This window comes from Silurus aristotelis (genome assembly GCF_946808225.1).
Source record: "Silurus aristotelis genome assembly, chromosome: 10".
NCBI lineage: Eukaryota > Metazoa > Chordata > Actinopteri > Siluriformes > Siluridae > Silurus > Silurus aristotelis.
Window position 1 is genome coordinate 15,253,191 of NC_139583.1, and position 16,877 is coordinate 15,270,067.

General features: G+C 36.0%; 1 protein-coding gene across 3 annotated transcripts in view; it reads left to right on the forward strand.

The window, feature by feature from the left end:
* Window positions 1-16,877, forward strand: part of carmil2 (capping protein regulator and myosin 1 linker 2) — a 53,984-nt gene that overhangs the window by 13,364 nt on the left and 23,743 nt on the right. For all 3 annotated transcript variants that reach the window (XM_083552594.1, XM_083552593.1, XM_083552592.1), the window contains exons 4-30: window positions 808-867; window positions 2,734-2,855; window positions 3,566-3,663; window positions 3,935-4,005; window positions 4,101-4,174; window positions 4,367-4,442; window positions 5,602-5,690; window positions 5,883-5,977; window positions 6,291-6,377; window positions 6,615-6,724; window positions 7,164-7,241; window positions 7,357-7,433; window positions 7,609-7,713; window positions 8,704-8,773; window positions 8,940-9,021; window positions 9,699-9,795; window positions 9,958-10,012; window positions 10,727-10,899; window positions 11,052-11,120; window positions 11,258-11,351; window positions 11,450-11,548; window positions 12,036-12,164; window positions 12,253-12,366; window positions 12,531-12,703; window positions 14,439-14,526; window positions 14,622-14,714; window positions 15,453-15,519. In XM_083552594.1, the coding sequence (XP_083408720.1) occupies window positions 808-867; window positions 2,734-2,855; window positions 3,566-3,663; window positions 3,935-4,005; window positions 4,101-4,174; window positions 4,367-4,442; window positions 5,602-5,690; window positions 5,883-5,977; window positions 6,291-6,377; window positions 6,615-6,724; window positions 7,164-7,241; window positions 7,357-7,433; window positions 7,609-7,713; window positions 8,704-8,773; window positions 8,940-9,021; window positions 9,699-9,795; window positions 9,958-10,012; window positions 10,727-10,899; window positions 11,052-11,120; window positions 11,258-11,351; window positions 11,450-11,548; window positions 12,036-12,164; window positions 12,253-12,366; window positions 12,531-12,703; window positions 14,439-14,526; window positions 14,622-14,714; window positions 15,453-15,519 (2,545 nt within the window). The remainder of the gene's footprint in view (window positions 1-807; window positions 868-2,733; window positions 2,856-3,565; window positions 3,664-3,934; window positions 4,006-4,100; window positions 4,175-4,366; window positions 4,443-5,601; window positions 5,691-5,882; window positions 5,978-6,290; window positions 6,378-6,614; window positions 6,725-7,163; window positions 7,242-7,356; window positions 7,434-7,608; window positions 7,714-8,703; window positions 8,774-8,939; window positions 9,022-9,698; window positions 9,796-9,957; window positions 10,013-10,726; window positions 10,900-11,051; window positions 11,121-11,257; window positions 11,352-11,449; window positions 11,549-12,035; window positions 12,165-12,252; window positions 12,367-12,530; window positions 12,704-14,438; window positions 14,527-14,621; window positions 14,715-15,452; window positions 15,520-16,877) is intronic.

The window sequence follows — 16,877 nt, forward strand, 5'->3', positions numbered from 1 at the left end:
TAAACATGGCTAATGACTTCAATCATCTGAATGCCAGAGACTCAGTCTTGTACTTTTGACTATAAATTGACCAATTTGGCTAACAAATAAAAGAGCCTAATTACTTTATCATGATTTAAACAAATTCCCAAACAGTGTCCCCATTAAATAGTTTCGTATCGATGCTCTGTGGCCTTGAATGCTCCAGGTTTCTAGTGCTATTGTTTTTTTTGTTTGTTTGTCTGTAAATAATTAGGTATATTGTATGATTTTATTTCTATAAATGATTCTATTCAAATATTAGCATTTCATTTTTTTTCTCTAAAATAAATTTAACTACATTGTTATTTTTTTCAGGAAAGGAATTATTAACTTGTATGGTAAAACAGTAACCATTAGCAAAGCCTCTAACCCGCTAAGTGGATAAACACAGCAGGCACACAGCAAACACTGAAAATCAACTGTTTATCTCTTCTGTTAGCCGAACATGCACAAGAACAATGGAAGCTTGCTGGTCCACTAATAATTCTATTGAAAAGCAGCATTCAGTGGCATGCTTAAATAATTATTCATACAGCAAGATTATAATAGATAATACAGGATGCACACTTAAATATGAGATACATGTGAGAAATGATGTAAGGAAGCAGAAGTGTGTTCAGCTTCTGTATTTGAGTTTCAAGTACTGGCTTTTCTCCCAACAACCTCTGCTTTTCCTTGTCCACAAAACACACACACACAGTCATTTATTAACTTATACGACCTAATGTTTTCTAAATGTGTATACATATTGATGTCTGACAGTGTGTGTAAAATATCTGGCCACAGGTGGAGAGCTCTTTCAACTTTTTAGAGATCTATGCCATCAGCATTGAGAGTCATGATCAGGTAAACCCACATTTTTTCCCTCTTGTTTTTCCACCTCTCTTTTTCTCAGTACTAGCTTAGCATCTGGGTTCGTACTTGATCATTGTTTTTGAATTTTTGTAGTTTTGAGGTCTCCACTCTCAGACTGTATATTTTTAGATATCCTGTTTCCCACACAATGCGCAAAAGCCTGTTAGTGAGAAATTACTTATATGCCCCTGGTTTCTATTAGTATTATAATGTTTGGGATGATGGCACACATATTTTTGGAAACCATATGTGTTGTTGGCTATTAAGCATTTCACATTAAAACTAACATTGATGCTGTGAAGGTTATGTTCAGTTATATTGTGCTGTATACACTTACTTGTTTATGAAAAACTTTTTTACGGAATGAATGTTATATACAATATTTATGTAATATAAATATATTATTTTTTAACAAATATGAACAATTAATTATGTATATTTATGTGCATCACTTTGCTATCTAGTTTAAATGGGCTAGTAGGGCAAATCTCCATCTCACTTCAAATGGCTTGAAGAGGAATACTTGTTACTTTTGTCAAATTAAGAAGAAAAGCATTTGGTTCTGAGTAAAAAAAAAAAAACACTTGCAGTATGCAGTAAAGCCTGGGGCTGATCTTTATCTAGTCTTGTCTGTAGACTGACAGTCAATTAATTGCATGTAATCAATTTCATTCATCACTTGACTGATTACTGAAAATGCCTTAAGGAGAAGATACTTTTTATTTTATTTTTTTTAATAAAAAGGACAGGAAGGGAAAAACTAAAGAACTGAAAGTTTTGTGTGGTTTGACTGCAATGCTGGATAATGGCAAGTTTCTGCTTGCTGTATTTGTTATTTGCTATCAATTACAGACTAGACTTAAATACTTGACTAGTGATCATAAATCTGTATTTTACTAAGTCTGTCTTTATGGCTCTGTGTAATAGTTTCATGTGTATGATGAGCTATAATGAATAAACCATGATGCTTACCTGTTCAATATTGTAACCAGCCTTCAGTTTATGCTACTATAGTTCTATTACATGTATTACTATATTGTTTTTCTTATAATTTTTAAAAGGATAATGTCATTAAAGCTGTTATTGTTCTGACCAGTGACTGTAGAGATTTAATTTGCATTTAATCACCTCAACAAAGATGAATTGTAATGAAATTTACATTTGTTGGCCACCCATATGAGGATGGTTTCTCTTCTGAGTCTGGTTCCTCTTCTGAGTCTGGTTCCTCTCAAGGTTTCTTCCTCAGGGAGTTTTTACTTGCCACAGTTGTCACCGGCTTGCTCTTTAGAGACAAACTTAAAATTATAATGAACAAATTTGTACATAGTTTTATTACTGCTATATCTGTGTTAAGCTACTTTGAGACATACAAAGTGCAATACAAAAAAAAAAAATACATTGAATTGAATTTTTCACACCAGAGTTTGAATGAAAAAAAGCTGAATATACTGGAACTATTTTAAATAATATATTTTTACAAACACCTTAGGTTTATAACATTGCCTAAGCAGAACTTTGGGGTAAATTTGCAATCGAGTCAGCTCTGTTATCAAAAGGGCAAAAGTATAAAGAGAAAATGTATTTTCACAGTGGAACCATGTTTGCTGGTTTGTGGTCTGTCATTGTGATGTATGTAGACACACCTCTCAGGATCTCTGTGCTTGCTGTCATCAAGAAAATTTGTCACTGATCTGCTGCTCTCTGTGTCTTTACCTGCTTTGTCCAAATCAGCAACTGTGGATTTAGAGTTGAAGATACATGCAAGTTGATTTTTCACTTGCATTGTTTCACTCCCTGTGTGTGTATGTCTGTGTGTGTGTGTGTGTGTGTGTGTGTGTGTGTGTGTGTAAATACCAGTTGACTATTGAAACGGACAGACAGATTTATTCTCTCAGCCTGATGTCAGTGGAGGATCTGGAGGCTGTGGTCTGTCATGTGGCAGCCTCACTCAAGAAAATCTTCCCCGATTCATCCCCATGGTGAGTAAACAGCCTGCAAACATCACCAGACCTCAAAGCTTTGTTATGCTTTGTAATCATGAGGTTAAACAATATCTTAGCTGTCCGTATTATTGTTTTATATCACAGAAGAAGAGAACAGGTGGCTGAGAATGCCTTCAAACTGCATTGCTTTACTAGTGTATCTTTGCTACACATTAATGTTACATATCCACTGGCCTTTCTGTGTATCTTATCACACTATAGCTCATGACTTCCTCCAGATAAAACATGATAAAGTTTTAGTTGCGGTCATTGCTTGTAATTTGTACTGGTGGACATGAATAACAATTAAAGACCTACCACTTCTAAAAGTATTTAAATAAGCACTTCTTATAGTAAAAAAATAAACAATACAAATGTATATATATATATATTTTTATGTATATTTTTTCCCACAAGAAATTTTTGAAGGTATGGTATTCTTAAAAAAAAAAAAAAAACGTATTTGTTGATAGAAATGTTAAAACACTTCTGTAGGCTGCATGCTGGATATACTTTCCATATAGTACCCAAACCATGACTGGAGAATCAGTTGTGTATTTTTAGTAAAAAAAGAAACAGTGCTCCATATTGGAAAATATTAATCAATAAGGGTTAGTGACTCATGCTGAATCTAGCCACAGCATTTCCTGTATTTATGAGTGGTGACATTTTGGGGATCATGTTGCTCTCTTCTTTTTGTTTGTTAGGAAACTATTAAAGAAAGTTCCTCCTGATCTTCAGGAGAGGTTGTGGGGTCTGACTTCTAAAGTTGAAGAGCAGCTGAATGGGGCGCAGAGGCCATGTGGTCTGTAGAATCATCATTTTAATCTTTGTATAACATTGTAATAATGTACAGTATGTGTAAATTAATTTGAGATCATATTCTCATGAAACACCTCTGAAAAATAATAGAACATGCTTATGTTTCATGTGTTATTATATTGGAGCTGTTTTTAATACACAAATTATGAAATAATTCTGATAATGTTATATAACCTGCTTAATGGCTAACCTCATTGTCCTACACTGTTTAAGTTTTTGCAATTGCCGGCATTCTTCTTGGTGGGTTATTGTAGGGGGATTCTCAGACACATACGCCGCGCTTTGTGACTTCAACGACTTCCCGTGTCGCGAGGAAGTCCAGTGGGTCAGAGCACTTCGTTGTTTAATGAAGTTTCAAACATAACAATAATCTCATTGCTTAGAACTTTGTTGTTAACGATTCTTGCCATTTCTGTATAGGATGTCAACAATATCTACCATGTTCAGAATTGTCGGGAATTTAACCTTTTGGACTTCAGTCATTTAGAGAGCAGGTAAATGGCTTCGTGAGCTTGTTATGGATTTTATAATATATCTAGTATGATCCGATGCTGTCCTATCAGTATGTGTCAGCATTCAGATCAGTGAATGTATCCGTTTAGGTTTGTTTAATGTTGCTAACATACATTTTTTTTTGTTTCATATATTTAAATAAATGATTCATTCACTGTAATTATCTCACTTAGAGATCTGGCATTGGCTGTAGGTGCTCTTTCCTTCAACCAGTGGTTCACCAAGATCTACAGCAAAGATTTTAAACTGGTAAACTTGGATATCAGGCATTTATTTTTGAAAACCAGTGTGCCATAGAGTTAAAGCACTAGGCCTGTTATTTGAAATCTCAAAGACTTTCTCTTTTTTTGAGAAAAGACAGAATGCAATGATGTGGATGTTTCAAATTTCAATATTTTATTTAGAATACAACATAGATGACATATCAAATGTTTAAACTGAGAAAATGTATAATTTTAAGGGAAAAATAAGTTGATTTTAAATTTCATGGCATCAACACAAGGCCATGTTTACCACTGTGTGGCCTCCCCTCTTCTTCTAATAACAGTCTGCAAACATCTCGTTGACTGACAATGTTTTCTGGAAGTATTCCTGAGCCCATGTTGTGATTTACATTACAGTAGCATTCCTGTATGTGATGCAGTGCCGTCTAAGGGCCCAAAGATCACTGGCATCCAGTAAAGTTTTCCGGCCTTGACCCTTATGCACAGTGATTGTTCCAGATTCTCTGACTCTTTGGATGATATCATGCACTGTAGATGATGATAATTTCAATCTCTTTGCAATTTTTCTCTGAGAAACTCCTTTCTGCTATTGCTCCACTATTCTTCGCCGCAGCATTGGGAGAATTGGTGATTCTCTGCCCACCTTGACTTCTGAGAGACACTGCCGCTCTGAGAGGATCTTTTAATACCCAATCATGTTGCCAATTGTCCTAATACGTTGCAAATGTCCTCCAGCTGTTCCTTTTATGTACATTTAACTTTTCACATTCTTTTATGGAATGTGTAGCTCTCATGAAATCCAAAATGAGCCAATATTTGGCATGACATTTCAAAATGTCTCACTTTCAACATTTGATATGTTATCCATATTCTATTGTGAGTTTAAGTTTAAGATTTGTAAATTATTGCATTCCTTTTTTATTCACAATTTGTACATTTTGAACTTTTTTGGAATCAGGTTTGTAGTAGTTGAGTTTGTGGTTTGTTTGGTCAGAGAGATAGTAGTTGTGAAAAGAAAGTAAAAGTGTTCCATATCCCCCCTGTGTGTTAAACAGCCTTATTGTTAGATCATATGTTAGACTGAAGTCGTTTTTTCCTTTTTCCTTTTTCCATTGCACTTGTGTGTGTGTGTGTGTGTGTGTGTGTGTGTGTGTGTGTGTGTGTGTGTGTGTGTGTGTGTGTAGACACTAGATGTTCAGGAGCAAGTGATCTACCTCATTAGCAGGTCCACAGCTCTTCAGGAATTGAGTCTGGAGGCCAGTGGACTTAAAATGTGAGTGCAAACTGGCTCTTCAGAAAAAATAAAAATGCTGGTACTAACATAGGAATTTAACTTGTTTGCAGACTACTGAAAATCTCTACTACTGAAAATCTCCATTTAAGACTAATGCAAAAATACCTATTCTTACTATTAGATGTCAAATAGATATTTGCATTCTCATTCTGTCTCTGAATTATGCTGAAGGGATTTTGCTGTAAAGATGGCCTGTGCCCTTCATGAACAGCCGTCCTCTGCACTGCGTGCCATCAACCTGTCATCTAACGCCGTAGAGGATAAAGGTATTTGTGTGCTTCTTTTGTATCTTCACAAATGTAAAGCATTTGGTGCTGTAGTGTGAACTGATCAACACATACAAGCATGCTGTCCTACTCTTTTACATTCTCATGATGTAGTTTTTAGATGAATAGTGTTAGTAGTACTTTTCTATGATATTGTACAGTCTTCCTAACTGTTAAAAAAAATTAAAATCTTAAACTTGTTCTCCCATTCTCCCAAATCGGTAATTTGATTGTTTATGACAATAATATTTAATTATATTTTTTTTTATTTTCTTCATTTCCATTCCTCTTTGTCTTTCTCCGTTTCTCTTAGGTGTAATGGCGCTTAGTCAGATCTGGGCACGGCTGTCTTCTGGTCTCAGTCAGCTCTATCTGTCCAAGGTCTCTCTATCACCTAAAGGTACCTCAGGCCTGAAAAATGTTTACCAATATATATGACAAAGATCACACATGCAAAGCTTTCTTAATGGAAGATTTAATTTATACATATTTTATCTTCTGATAAATATACACCAAATTCACAGTTTTTCAGGAGTCAAGTTAGAATTTCAGCATTTGTGATGCTGTGTGATGTTATCAACATTATGATACAAACATGCTTAAGATGTTTAAGTCTTTCATACTGGTTATCTGGTAGGACTGGGCAGTATTGCTCAGGTGCTCCACCAGAACAAATCTTTCTCCAAGTCACTAACACATCTGGACCTGAGTGGGAATGCAGGATGTCTGGCTACAGAGGATGCCATGGTAAGAAAAGAGAAATGTGGCATCTCATTGTACATTATATTCAGATATTTCTTACTCTTTTTGACTGTGTATAGAAGTATGTTAATTAGCCTGGTTTGGCTGAACAAAGTCTCTGGTGATTACATCTTTCTCCTGTTTTTCTCTAGTGTTGTTGACAGGCAGAATAATTTATCCAAAGTAAATTCAGTCAACAGAATTCTGTTGCCATTCTGTGTTCCTGAAATTAATCCCTTAGATGTTTTTAACATGGATAAAGAATGACCCCTGTTCCAAAGGAATTGTCTTTATTTGAGAATAAGTCTAGCACATGTTGTTATATATTTAGGGGAAACAGATAAACTATAATTAAAAGGTATTCAAAAAGCAATTTTGACACTTTTTTTGTTGTGTCAAATATTTTTGGATACAGTCTTTAAGCTCTGGCCTCTTTTCCTTCTAGAATCTTTTCAATTTTCTGTCAGCCCCCAATGTTGTGTCCCATCTGGACCTTAGCTCTACCGACTGCCCTTTGGACACCGTGAGTAAAATCTTAAAGTCTTCACATGTTTCCAGCATACTTTCTTTTCATGTCAGGAAGAAAGCATGACAGTTATGTCCTAAATCCATATTTCTTTCTGTTTTTCTTTCTTAAGCTTTTTGTGTCTCTCTCGGCTGGTTGCTACACTACTTTAACTCACCTCAACCTCTCCAGGAACACTTTCTCACATAGGTAAGATTAGCACAACTAAAAAAACCTTAGAGTACATCCACATTAAATCGCTTCTCTAATTAGACTGATCCTAGTAATTAAACTGATCATAGACAAGTGCTTCTTTGTTGTGTTGTGTTGTGTTGTGTTGTGTTATGGACACATGCACAAAGCTGAGGCAGGATGTCTGTTGTAGGAAGGTACGGGAGGTAACACGAAGCGTGAGGGACTTTTTCACAAAGAGCATGGAGCTGAAGTATGTTGGACTGTCTGGAACTAGACTGCTTCCAGAAGCCCTAAGGTACCAGATATCTAACTTCTATTATAAATGAGACGATCATCATTTTCTGTATACAGTAGCGGTAGAGTACAATCACACTGTATTTATATTTGTTTATTGCAACACATATTGGTGTCTGTATTTCATTTAAATATTTGTCTGTGTTTTTTTGTTTGTTTAGTATAAATTAAATGGAATACCTACAACTATGCCACAAAGAACACTGGAAAACTCCAGATACAGAAATATCTGAACTGTCAGCATTGTCTATGAATTCTGGTTGTCTCTGCAAGAGATGTGTACAAGACTGTTTTTCTTTAATCCTGCTCACACAGTTATTACATTTGTTTGTATGTGCTCCTTATATTCATTTACATTCATATAAATGTAATTGGCTCAGTTTCTCTACAAATTACTAACCAGGCATCTGCTAGGAATGCTGTAAATACATAATGCATGCAGCATGACAGTGACAACCTTCCACTCGCATTGCATTTTAGTTGCTCCCTGCAGGATCTCAGTCCCAACACACCTCTATACATCTCAGGTCTCACTCAGTAGCATTGAGAACCTTAGAAAATTGAACAGTGCATCCCCTGTTCCTATCTGTAATATACACATCTGCTTATTTCAAATAATGTATGTGTATTTGGTTACATCCCAAATATGTTATTAGTGCAAACAGACTTTTCATTATATAGTCTGTTCTATATGGTCATAGTCTTATTACAAACCCATTCCTAGATGTTCCTAGATATTCGAATGGAACCTTTAATTGAAACCTACCTACAAATTGTATTTTATTATAACATGTGATTTGGGATACTGCTTATTTGATTGTACTGTAGGTCAAGTATCAATAAATCATACTAACTATAAAGTTCAATTGCCTTTAAAGATCCTAATAAGTTGACTGATAGTAAAGGAGCAGCTTTATCTTTAGCTATTATGGATATATTGTGGTTTTATGTATTCTGAATTGTACATACATATTTGCATTTGATATATTAGGTTATTACTCCAGGGCTTGGCCACTAACAGTTATCTATCTGACCTGGAATTGGATATTAGCAGCTGTGAGGTATAATCATGCACATATACACACACATACACACACACACACACACACACACACACACACACACACACACACACACACACACACACACACACGTACACAAACCATTCATACAAAGTAATATGCTGGCATTTTGGTTGGGTTTATGGAACATGTTATTTATGTGCAGCTGAAATCCAGTGGAGCACAGGTGATTCAGGACCATATTTTTGAGGCAAAGGCTATATGCAGCCTGGATCTGTCTGACAATGGTACAACCTCCAAATTCTTGTCTTTCCTTTATTTAAAACTTTAGCTCCTATTTTCTGTTTTTTTTTTTTATGCATGTGCATTTTTCCCTTCTCCTCATAGTTATTCCTATTCTAGAGAGAAAGAGAGCTATTGCTTCCTTTACATCTGTTACAGTGTGGTTTGTGAGCATGTCTCTCACATGCTAAATATAAATATTTTGAATATATTAGATATTTACGAGGCTAAGGGATTCTCCAGCTCAGCATGGAGTCACTGATGTTACTGTTGCAAAATCAATTGGCTTTGTTTGTACTTACCGGTTCTGGAGCAGGAATTTCTTTGGCATAGATGGATACATATTTGACTACTAATAGTAATTATTATGAACTATTCAGTACCTACATAAAAACTTGTGTAAAATGCCTGTATCTTAAACATTAGGCAGAGAGCAGAGTAAATGCAGAGTGTTTATGAAGCCACAGACAAGAGCAAATCTCAAATTATGATCAAAACAAAGTGAAGGGTCGTGAGATTCTCAGATCAAATTAGGTGATTCTGAATGGAACAAAATGATTGATTTGTGACTTAGAATTCTGATATGTGCACATACATGCATGTCCATCAAGTGATGAATAAAACTTATTATACTTGTTATTTATGTTAATGCATAAAGCCAATTTACATGTTCGGCCCACAGGTTTTGAGAATGACATGGTGACTCTAGTGCTTTCTATCGGTCGCAGTCACTCAATACGTCACCTGGCCCTTGGACGCAACTTTGCCATGAAGTCTAGGTGAGGTCTTTTATTAAACATCTACTGTAATGTATTGTAATCTCACTGTAATCTTGTTGATTCACCCACTCATTCTCTGTCAATTTCTTTACACATTTATTCATGCTGCATTCAAAAATCAAATTTATCGTTATCGTCTCCTCTTGGCTAACTATCTCTCAGGGCTCTGACAGATGTGCTTCACCGAATTGTGCAGCTAATCCAGGAGGAAGAATGTGTGAGTAATGGATCTGTTCACCGCAAGAAACACTTCATCACATACAACAGCATGCAGCCGTTATCATCTGTGGGATGGTTGCAGTTTTGGAAAAGGAGATTCAGATTGATTCATAATGCTGCTGATTCATATTGTGGATGCCCATAGTGCTAATAATAATCACTATTATTGCCTCACTTCTAAGCTGTGTTTAAAGGTCATAAGATTCTAACAGTGTAGTCTGTACGTAATAACAGACAATTGAAGCTGCTTAATTTGTATGCTTATGTAGGAGGTGTCATGAGTATGTGCAACACCAGAAAGGCTGTAGGAGTCCTAAGGGATGCCAACCCCTCCTCCTTTCAGCAAGGCAGGAGTTTTAATCACCTACAATCCCTTTTCTCTGAGGCATACCGCCCTTGTTAATTATCCATCTATTCTTAACACTGACTGTGCTACAGCTGGCCTTGTCCCCTTCTTCTATCTTTCTCTCTATTAGTCATCTGTCAAATGCCAAATGCGGGTTTATCAATTGTTATCAAAGTCTTGTGGCAAAAATTGGCCTTTTAAATGCCTTTTTGTTACGGTTCAGTGGAAGCACCATTTGTGTATGATAATCAATAAAGGAAATGAGTTATGTGGTGTAACTGTGTGTAACTGAATATGAATATTTCTTGAATAAATCTGGTCATCAGTCTGAAATACCAGATTAAATCCCTGTTTCTGTTTTCCCAGCCATTGGAGTCTTTGTCAGTGAGTGACTCCAAACTAAAGACAGGCACCACGATCCTCATCAACAGCCTGGGCAGCAACTCCAGCCTCTCAAAAATTGATATCAGTGGAAACTTTATTGGAGACACTGGTGCAAAGATGCTAGCTAAAGCTTTGATTATCAACACCAAACTCAAGTAAAAGTCTTATTAGCTTTGATCTTATTGTATATGTTATCCATTTATACTTAACAATGCTGGCTTCTAATCATTACCCACCAGTTTAATGAAGTGCTATGGATACCTGTGTTTATTGTACTAATACAATGTTGTTGTTGTTTTGGACACAGAACACTGGTTTGGGACAGAAACAATGTGACTGCCTCAGGTTTTATGGATGTAGCCAACGCTCTGGAAAGGTGTGTGTTTATTGGTTTTACATCTGTAGATAAACTGGAGGTTTGTGTTTGAATATTAACTCGTTAAAATTGTGTGTGTGTGTGTGTGTGTGTGTGTGTGTGTGTGTGTGTGTGTGTGTGTGTGTGTGTGTGTGTAGGAACACAACACTACAGCACATGTCTATACCCATGAGTGATATGACTCAGTCTTACCGCACCAACCCAGAGAAGACTGAAGAGGCAATGAGGAAGGTTAGTAAAGAACGATCACTTGATGTATACCATAAACACAAGAGATACATGCAGTCCAGTGTAGTGTGTGTGTGTCTGTGTTTGTGTGTGTGTTCCAGATCCAGACATACTTATGGAGGAATAGCCAAAAACTGTGCATTACTTCAGACCAAATGCTGACTCTCCAGCAGGGTCTCAAAACCAGCCGCTCAGAACAGGTTCAACTTTCACAGTTCACACAGTATAGAAATAAGAGTTAAATAGTAAGAGAGGAACAATTTACCATTGAATAAAGTCCAAATCTACATCAGCAGTCCCTGATTTTGCTTATCTTAAAAAAAATTTTTTACATTTAATTGAAATTTACCTTACATTTTTTTTTTTTATTAACATTGCTTGCAACCTAAAGCAGATTAGATCTAGTAACCCAATGTTACATTAACTTTAACCCTACTATGAAAGTCAATTCACCTTAGGAATTGGATTAATATTTTGGGGTTATACTGAGCTAGACAAGACAATGGGCCCTGACTGACCACATATCTCAATATAAAAAATATACAGTATGTATATAGTAAATATATATTACATGTAATACACTTAGACACTTTTATGTACTAAGGCCTTAAAACCACATTGTAGACCAAATTCTCTTCGACAGTATTTTTTATAATTTTATATTTTTAATGAGCTCAATCTCTTTAGCTAGTGCAGAACTTTTGCCAGAGGCTACAGGAGACCATGAGGCCTCTGGCCTGTTACAACATCCAAGAAGTTCAGAGCGACATCCTGTCTGCAGAGGAAGCACTCCAGCATGCCAGGACAGCACTTATAGTATGATTATACCTATAATATCACTCCTATTTCTTTAGTGTAAGAATTTATCATGTGTGGAGTTTTAACGTGAGCCTCGATGAACTAGTTTCTACCCAGAATCTATGAGCTGGGAAGGTCGCCCTCTGCTGGTGTAATGGTGAAGCACATTCTGGATGACACTGCCAAAGCCATAACCAGTGATTTGACTGAAGAAATCCAGGTAAAGCATAAAAGCTGTTTATACCATAAACATAACACTTGTCTGAACATTTATTGCATTTGCTGGAAACAGCAATTCTTTAGAGAAAAAAATTCCCATGTAGATGTGTATTTTGCTGATCGGTCTGTTCTGAGATGTGTGTCGGTTTGTGATGTGTTGGGCAGGAGCAGGCTCAGGCCATGCTGCAGGCTGCTCAATCCGCCTGCCCTCGGGTCGTCCAGAGGACAAGTGTGAGCGAGCAACTGGCCAATCGTGTGGCCAACAAAACACGACAGGCTGCCCATTTTGTCCAGAACATTGTACAGCAGGCAGAGAGCAGCATCATAGAAAAGCTCAGGTAACACACACACAGTAATTACATGAATAGCTGATTTTATATTTAATATTGAAGCTCTAAGGATCAGTACGGTGAGACATTTATGCAGAGTTGTTTTGTTCTTTTTCTTTACACAGGCACATTTTAGAAAATGCATGACATAAAACTTCTACCCATAAAATGAATAATTATCTATAGTAATTTAAATTCAAACTATAATTACTAGGCAACTATGTTTAAATTAACGTTAAGACTAAGAATTTGAAGATAGATGCCTAGTAATTATAGTTTGGTTAGTGCTGAAGCTTGTAATTTAATGTAATGGAGAAATTTAATTTTTTTGTTAATATTTAGTATTTTTCGAAATTGACTTTTTAGTTAATGTGAATCTGTTTTACAAAACAATAAGGAAATATGTTGAGTTGTAATTGTGCAGCGACCTTTTAGTATTCTTGGTAACAAATAAAAAATAAAAAAAAAAGCGTTCATGAAGAGCTCATCAACATTGTCTGTGTATATTTATTAGATTCGATTAGATTCAACTTTTTTGTCATTGCACAAGTTACGGTTCAAGGCAACGAAATGCAGTTAGCATCTAACCAGAAGTGAATTGGTAGCAGTGTAAAATATTTACATATGTACAGGTTGGTAATAATATGATGCATATAAATAATGACAGATGAATGAACAATATGAAATGAGCAAGTAAAGTATACAGTAAAGATATTATACATATACATTGTTTATGATGGTTTTATACATGGGCAAAATGAAATTAAGAGTGCAAAAAGAAGGCTATTATATACAGCATGTGCAACATATGTGGTTATTGTAGTGCAATCGTGAGTATTATAGTGTGAATAAGGTGTATTATGAGCAGTGCATCCTAGAGTAAGGTGATGGGGGAGGAGGGGCATGGTAGTGAAGGGTAGAAGGTATGTGGTGCTACTGGGGTGCAGCATCGATGTTAAGCCCCATAACACCACACAATGCAGCTGTTACATTAGATATCACTGTTTATTGCTTTCAGTGCATGGAGTCTGGAGATTACAATCTTCTTGTGTTTACATTCTGTGTAGTTGTTTTAGCAGTTAGGATTTTAAAGGTCAAAATCGGTGATGCTCTTTCTATTCCTTAAGAGCTTGAATACTTTTTTGCAATTAGTTATACATAATGTACAGTAGGCTTAAACAATACAGCATGAAAAAAGATGTTAAAAGGAAGGGGAAAAGTGATCATCATTAATATTTTATTTCAAAATTGGAGGAAAAAGATTATTTGTGATTGTAATTTAATTATTTACCGAGAAAAATCAATGATGGATCATCAAATATAAATTACAGGACAAGATTTCCACCTATGTAAAATAATGTCAAGTGTTTGTTCACTTTTTAAATTGGAATACATTGATTTCTGAACTTGATCATTTATTGTACTAACATAGAAAGTGTTTGGCAAGAATTCATTTTGAAAGTCATTTTAAACCATCAGCCTTATCATCTTGCAGCTTGCTTTTATTGTAATGTATACTGTTAAACATAGACTTCAAGCAGTTTAACCTAGTTTCATTATCTTGCAGCTTCAAGAACCCTGGCAGTCTTCTAATTATGCATTGTGCTTGCTGCTTTTGGATTGAAATAACTGTCATCCTGTTATGTTTCTCATCTCAGTTTTGCTCTGAGTAATAACGCTTATCTGTGCATGTTGTTTTTTTTGTACTCACCATCTATCCTCCACCCCTTCTTTCTTCTCTCAGTGAACTGAAACTGTCAGTCAGTGTTTCTCTGGTGGAGAGTATCATCGAGGAAGTTATGCAGGACTTGTCAGTGGCACAGCAAAGGCTGGTGTGTTCAATTTTGTGAATGTATACAGTTTACCTTGTAGTGTGTGCATGCATATGTGTGTGTGGAGGTGTCAAATGTAAACTTGCTCATTTCAGGAGAAGCATTTAAAAGAGTATTCCCAGCCTGTAAACAGCAAGACCAATGTCCCACAGCTGAGAGTGGTGGAGCAAGTGTTCCCTACTGATGAGGTCAGTTAGGACACAGATCCCATTGTCCAAATTCATGTCTTTTTTTACACACATATACACTGAAGAAATAATTATGCAACATATATTTACCAAAGGTTAAAGAATATTAGTAACAAGCACTTTCTGAAATTCATGTCAGATATAATGATTCAGTGGATGATATGTTAAGTGTTTTCAGGTTTGTAGTAATTCTGCAAATAAGAAAAAGCCCCTGTGATTGACCATATCGCCATGCAAAGGACATGGCTTAATTATTTATTTCATGCTTCTGGTTAAATTGTTTTGTCCTGAAAAATTAGTTTCAGTCAAGCAGGAGCAGTGCCGCTTGAAAAACACAGTAACTAAATGACACTTACTGTACAATAATTCAGATACATGTACTTAAATTGATAACAAAACAATGTAAAGTAGTGAATATTAGTTTGCTCTACTCTTTATTAATACAGTATGCAAAGGTTCCGTTAATTTCTAGCTAGAAATAAAAACTCTGATATGCACATGATGTAACAAACAAAATCTGAACAAAAAATATATGCTTGGTGGGCATATCAGCTTTATAGAACCACACATGTACAGTGTAAAAAAACAACAAAAAACAACATTCATTCAGTGATTAATTCACTGATCGATTAATTGATTTATTTATTTATTCATTTGCAGTATTTAAAAAACTGGTACTGTTTTGTTATGTTGCAAATTTGGTTTTGCTGCAGCTTATTCTTTCTTTCTTGACTATAGTATGTGCCTGTTATCTGGAGGAACAGTTTCTGCACCAGGAGCATCCGTCCTGCCCCATCTGTCAAAAGTAGGTCCCTTAAAAGGGTTTATAACGTTTTCTTTCTAATACAGGCACAGTACTGGCAGATATTGTGTGGGGGGGGGAATAATTATTTGATTCCCTGCTGATTTAGTAAATTTACCCCTTTACAAAATTTTTATGGTAGGTTTGTTTTAATAGGGAGAAGGAATATAAAAAAGATTAAATTAATATTATTGTAGGTGAGCAAATGGTTCAGGGGGAAGGAAGACCAGTTTGGACCAAATCAGGTCTCTTTATTGTGTATTTTCCCTTATTACAAACGCACACACACGTAACTCGGGGTCTCTCTGTCCAAGTGCCATACTCTTACTCCTCTTATCCTTTTCCCTGCTCACTGCTACAGAGAACACTGCTTAGACAAATCTCCAACAGGTGTGTAATTCTTACTGCTTTCCTCCCCCGGCCTTGCCCTCCATCCACAAGCCAGCTCTCGGGCACCCCCCCGCTGTCATAATTATATATACATTTATCTTTATTTAATCGAGTGAAATAAGTATTTGATCCACTACCAACCAGCAAGAATTCTGACTCCTACAGACCCAAATTAGTCCTGTATATTTAGGAAAGAACTCCTAATACTAACTCATTATGTGTATAAATGATACCTGTCACAGAATCAACCTCTTCCATATAAACCTCTTCACCACCATGGGAAAGACCAAAGAGCTGTTAGAGGACGTCAGGGACAAGATTGTAGACCTGCATAAGACTGGATTGGCAATTCTTACAATTCTTTGTAAGGAGTGAACTCACAAAATCAGCAGGGCAACAACTAATTATTTCCCCCACTGTATATATCAGTTTATATCTTAGCATTAAAATCAACAACAGGCTATGACTAAACTTTATAATCTTGCTACAGTGGCACCTTTTGAGAGGTGGGATATATTTGGTAGCAATAAACAGTCAATATTGCAAGCAGGAGAATTAGGATGTGATGTCAGTCAATGCGTAATGCCGTTTGAGTGTAACTGATCCTCACAGACGCTAACAGTTTTAGGGGTTTGTGTGGGATGTGAAATGTGCATGATTAACCATTGTGGGGCAGGGTGAGTGCGTTGCTGGTCTTCATTTGGGTAAACGCTCAGTGATAGGTTACTAATAGAGAATTGAAATCCCTTTGGTGAGTGATGAGTGATGCTGGCGTGCCTGAGCTTGATCATGCTCTCAAAATGTATTATTATCACAGTTATTGTTAGTACAGTTGTGTGTCAGTGTGACATTTGTGATTAGCTATAGACATATGACAGGCTATTTATTGACCAGCCATTTGCTTGCTTAATCAGCTTCCAATTACTTAAATCACGAATGTGGAATACATTAGTTTATAAATGTATTTACAT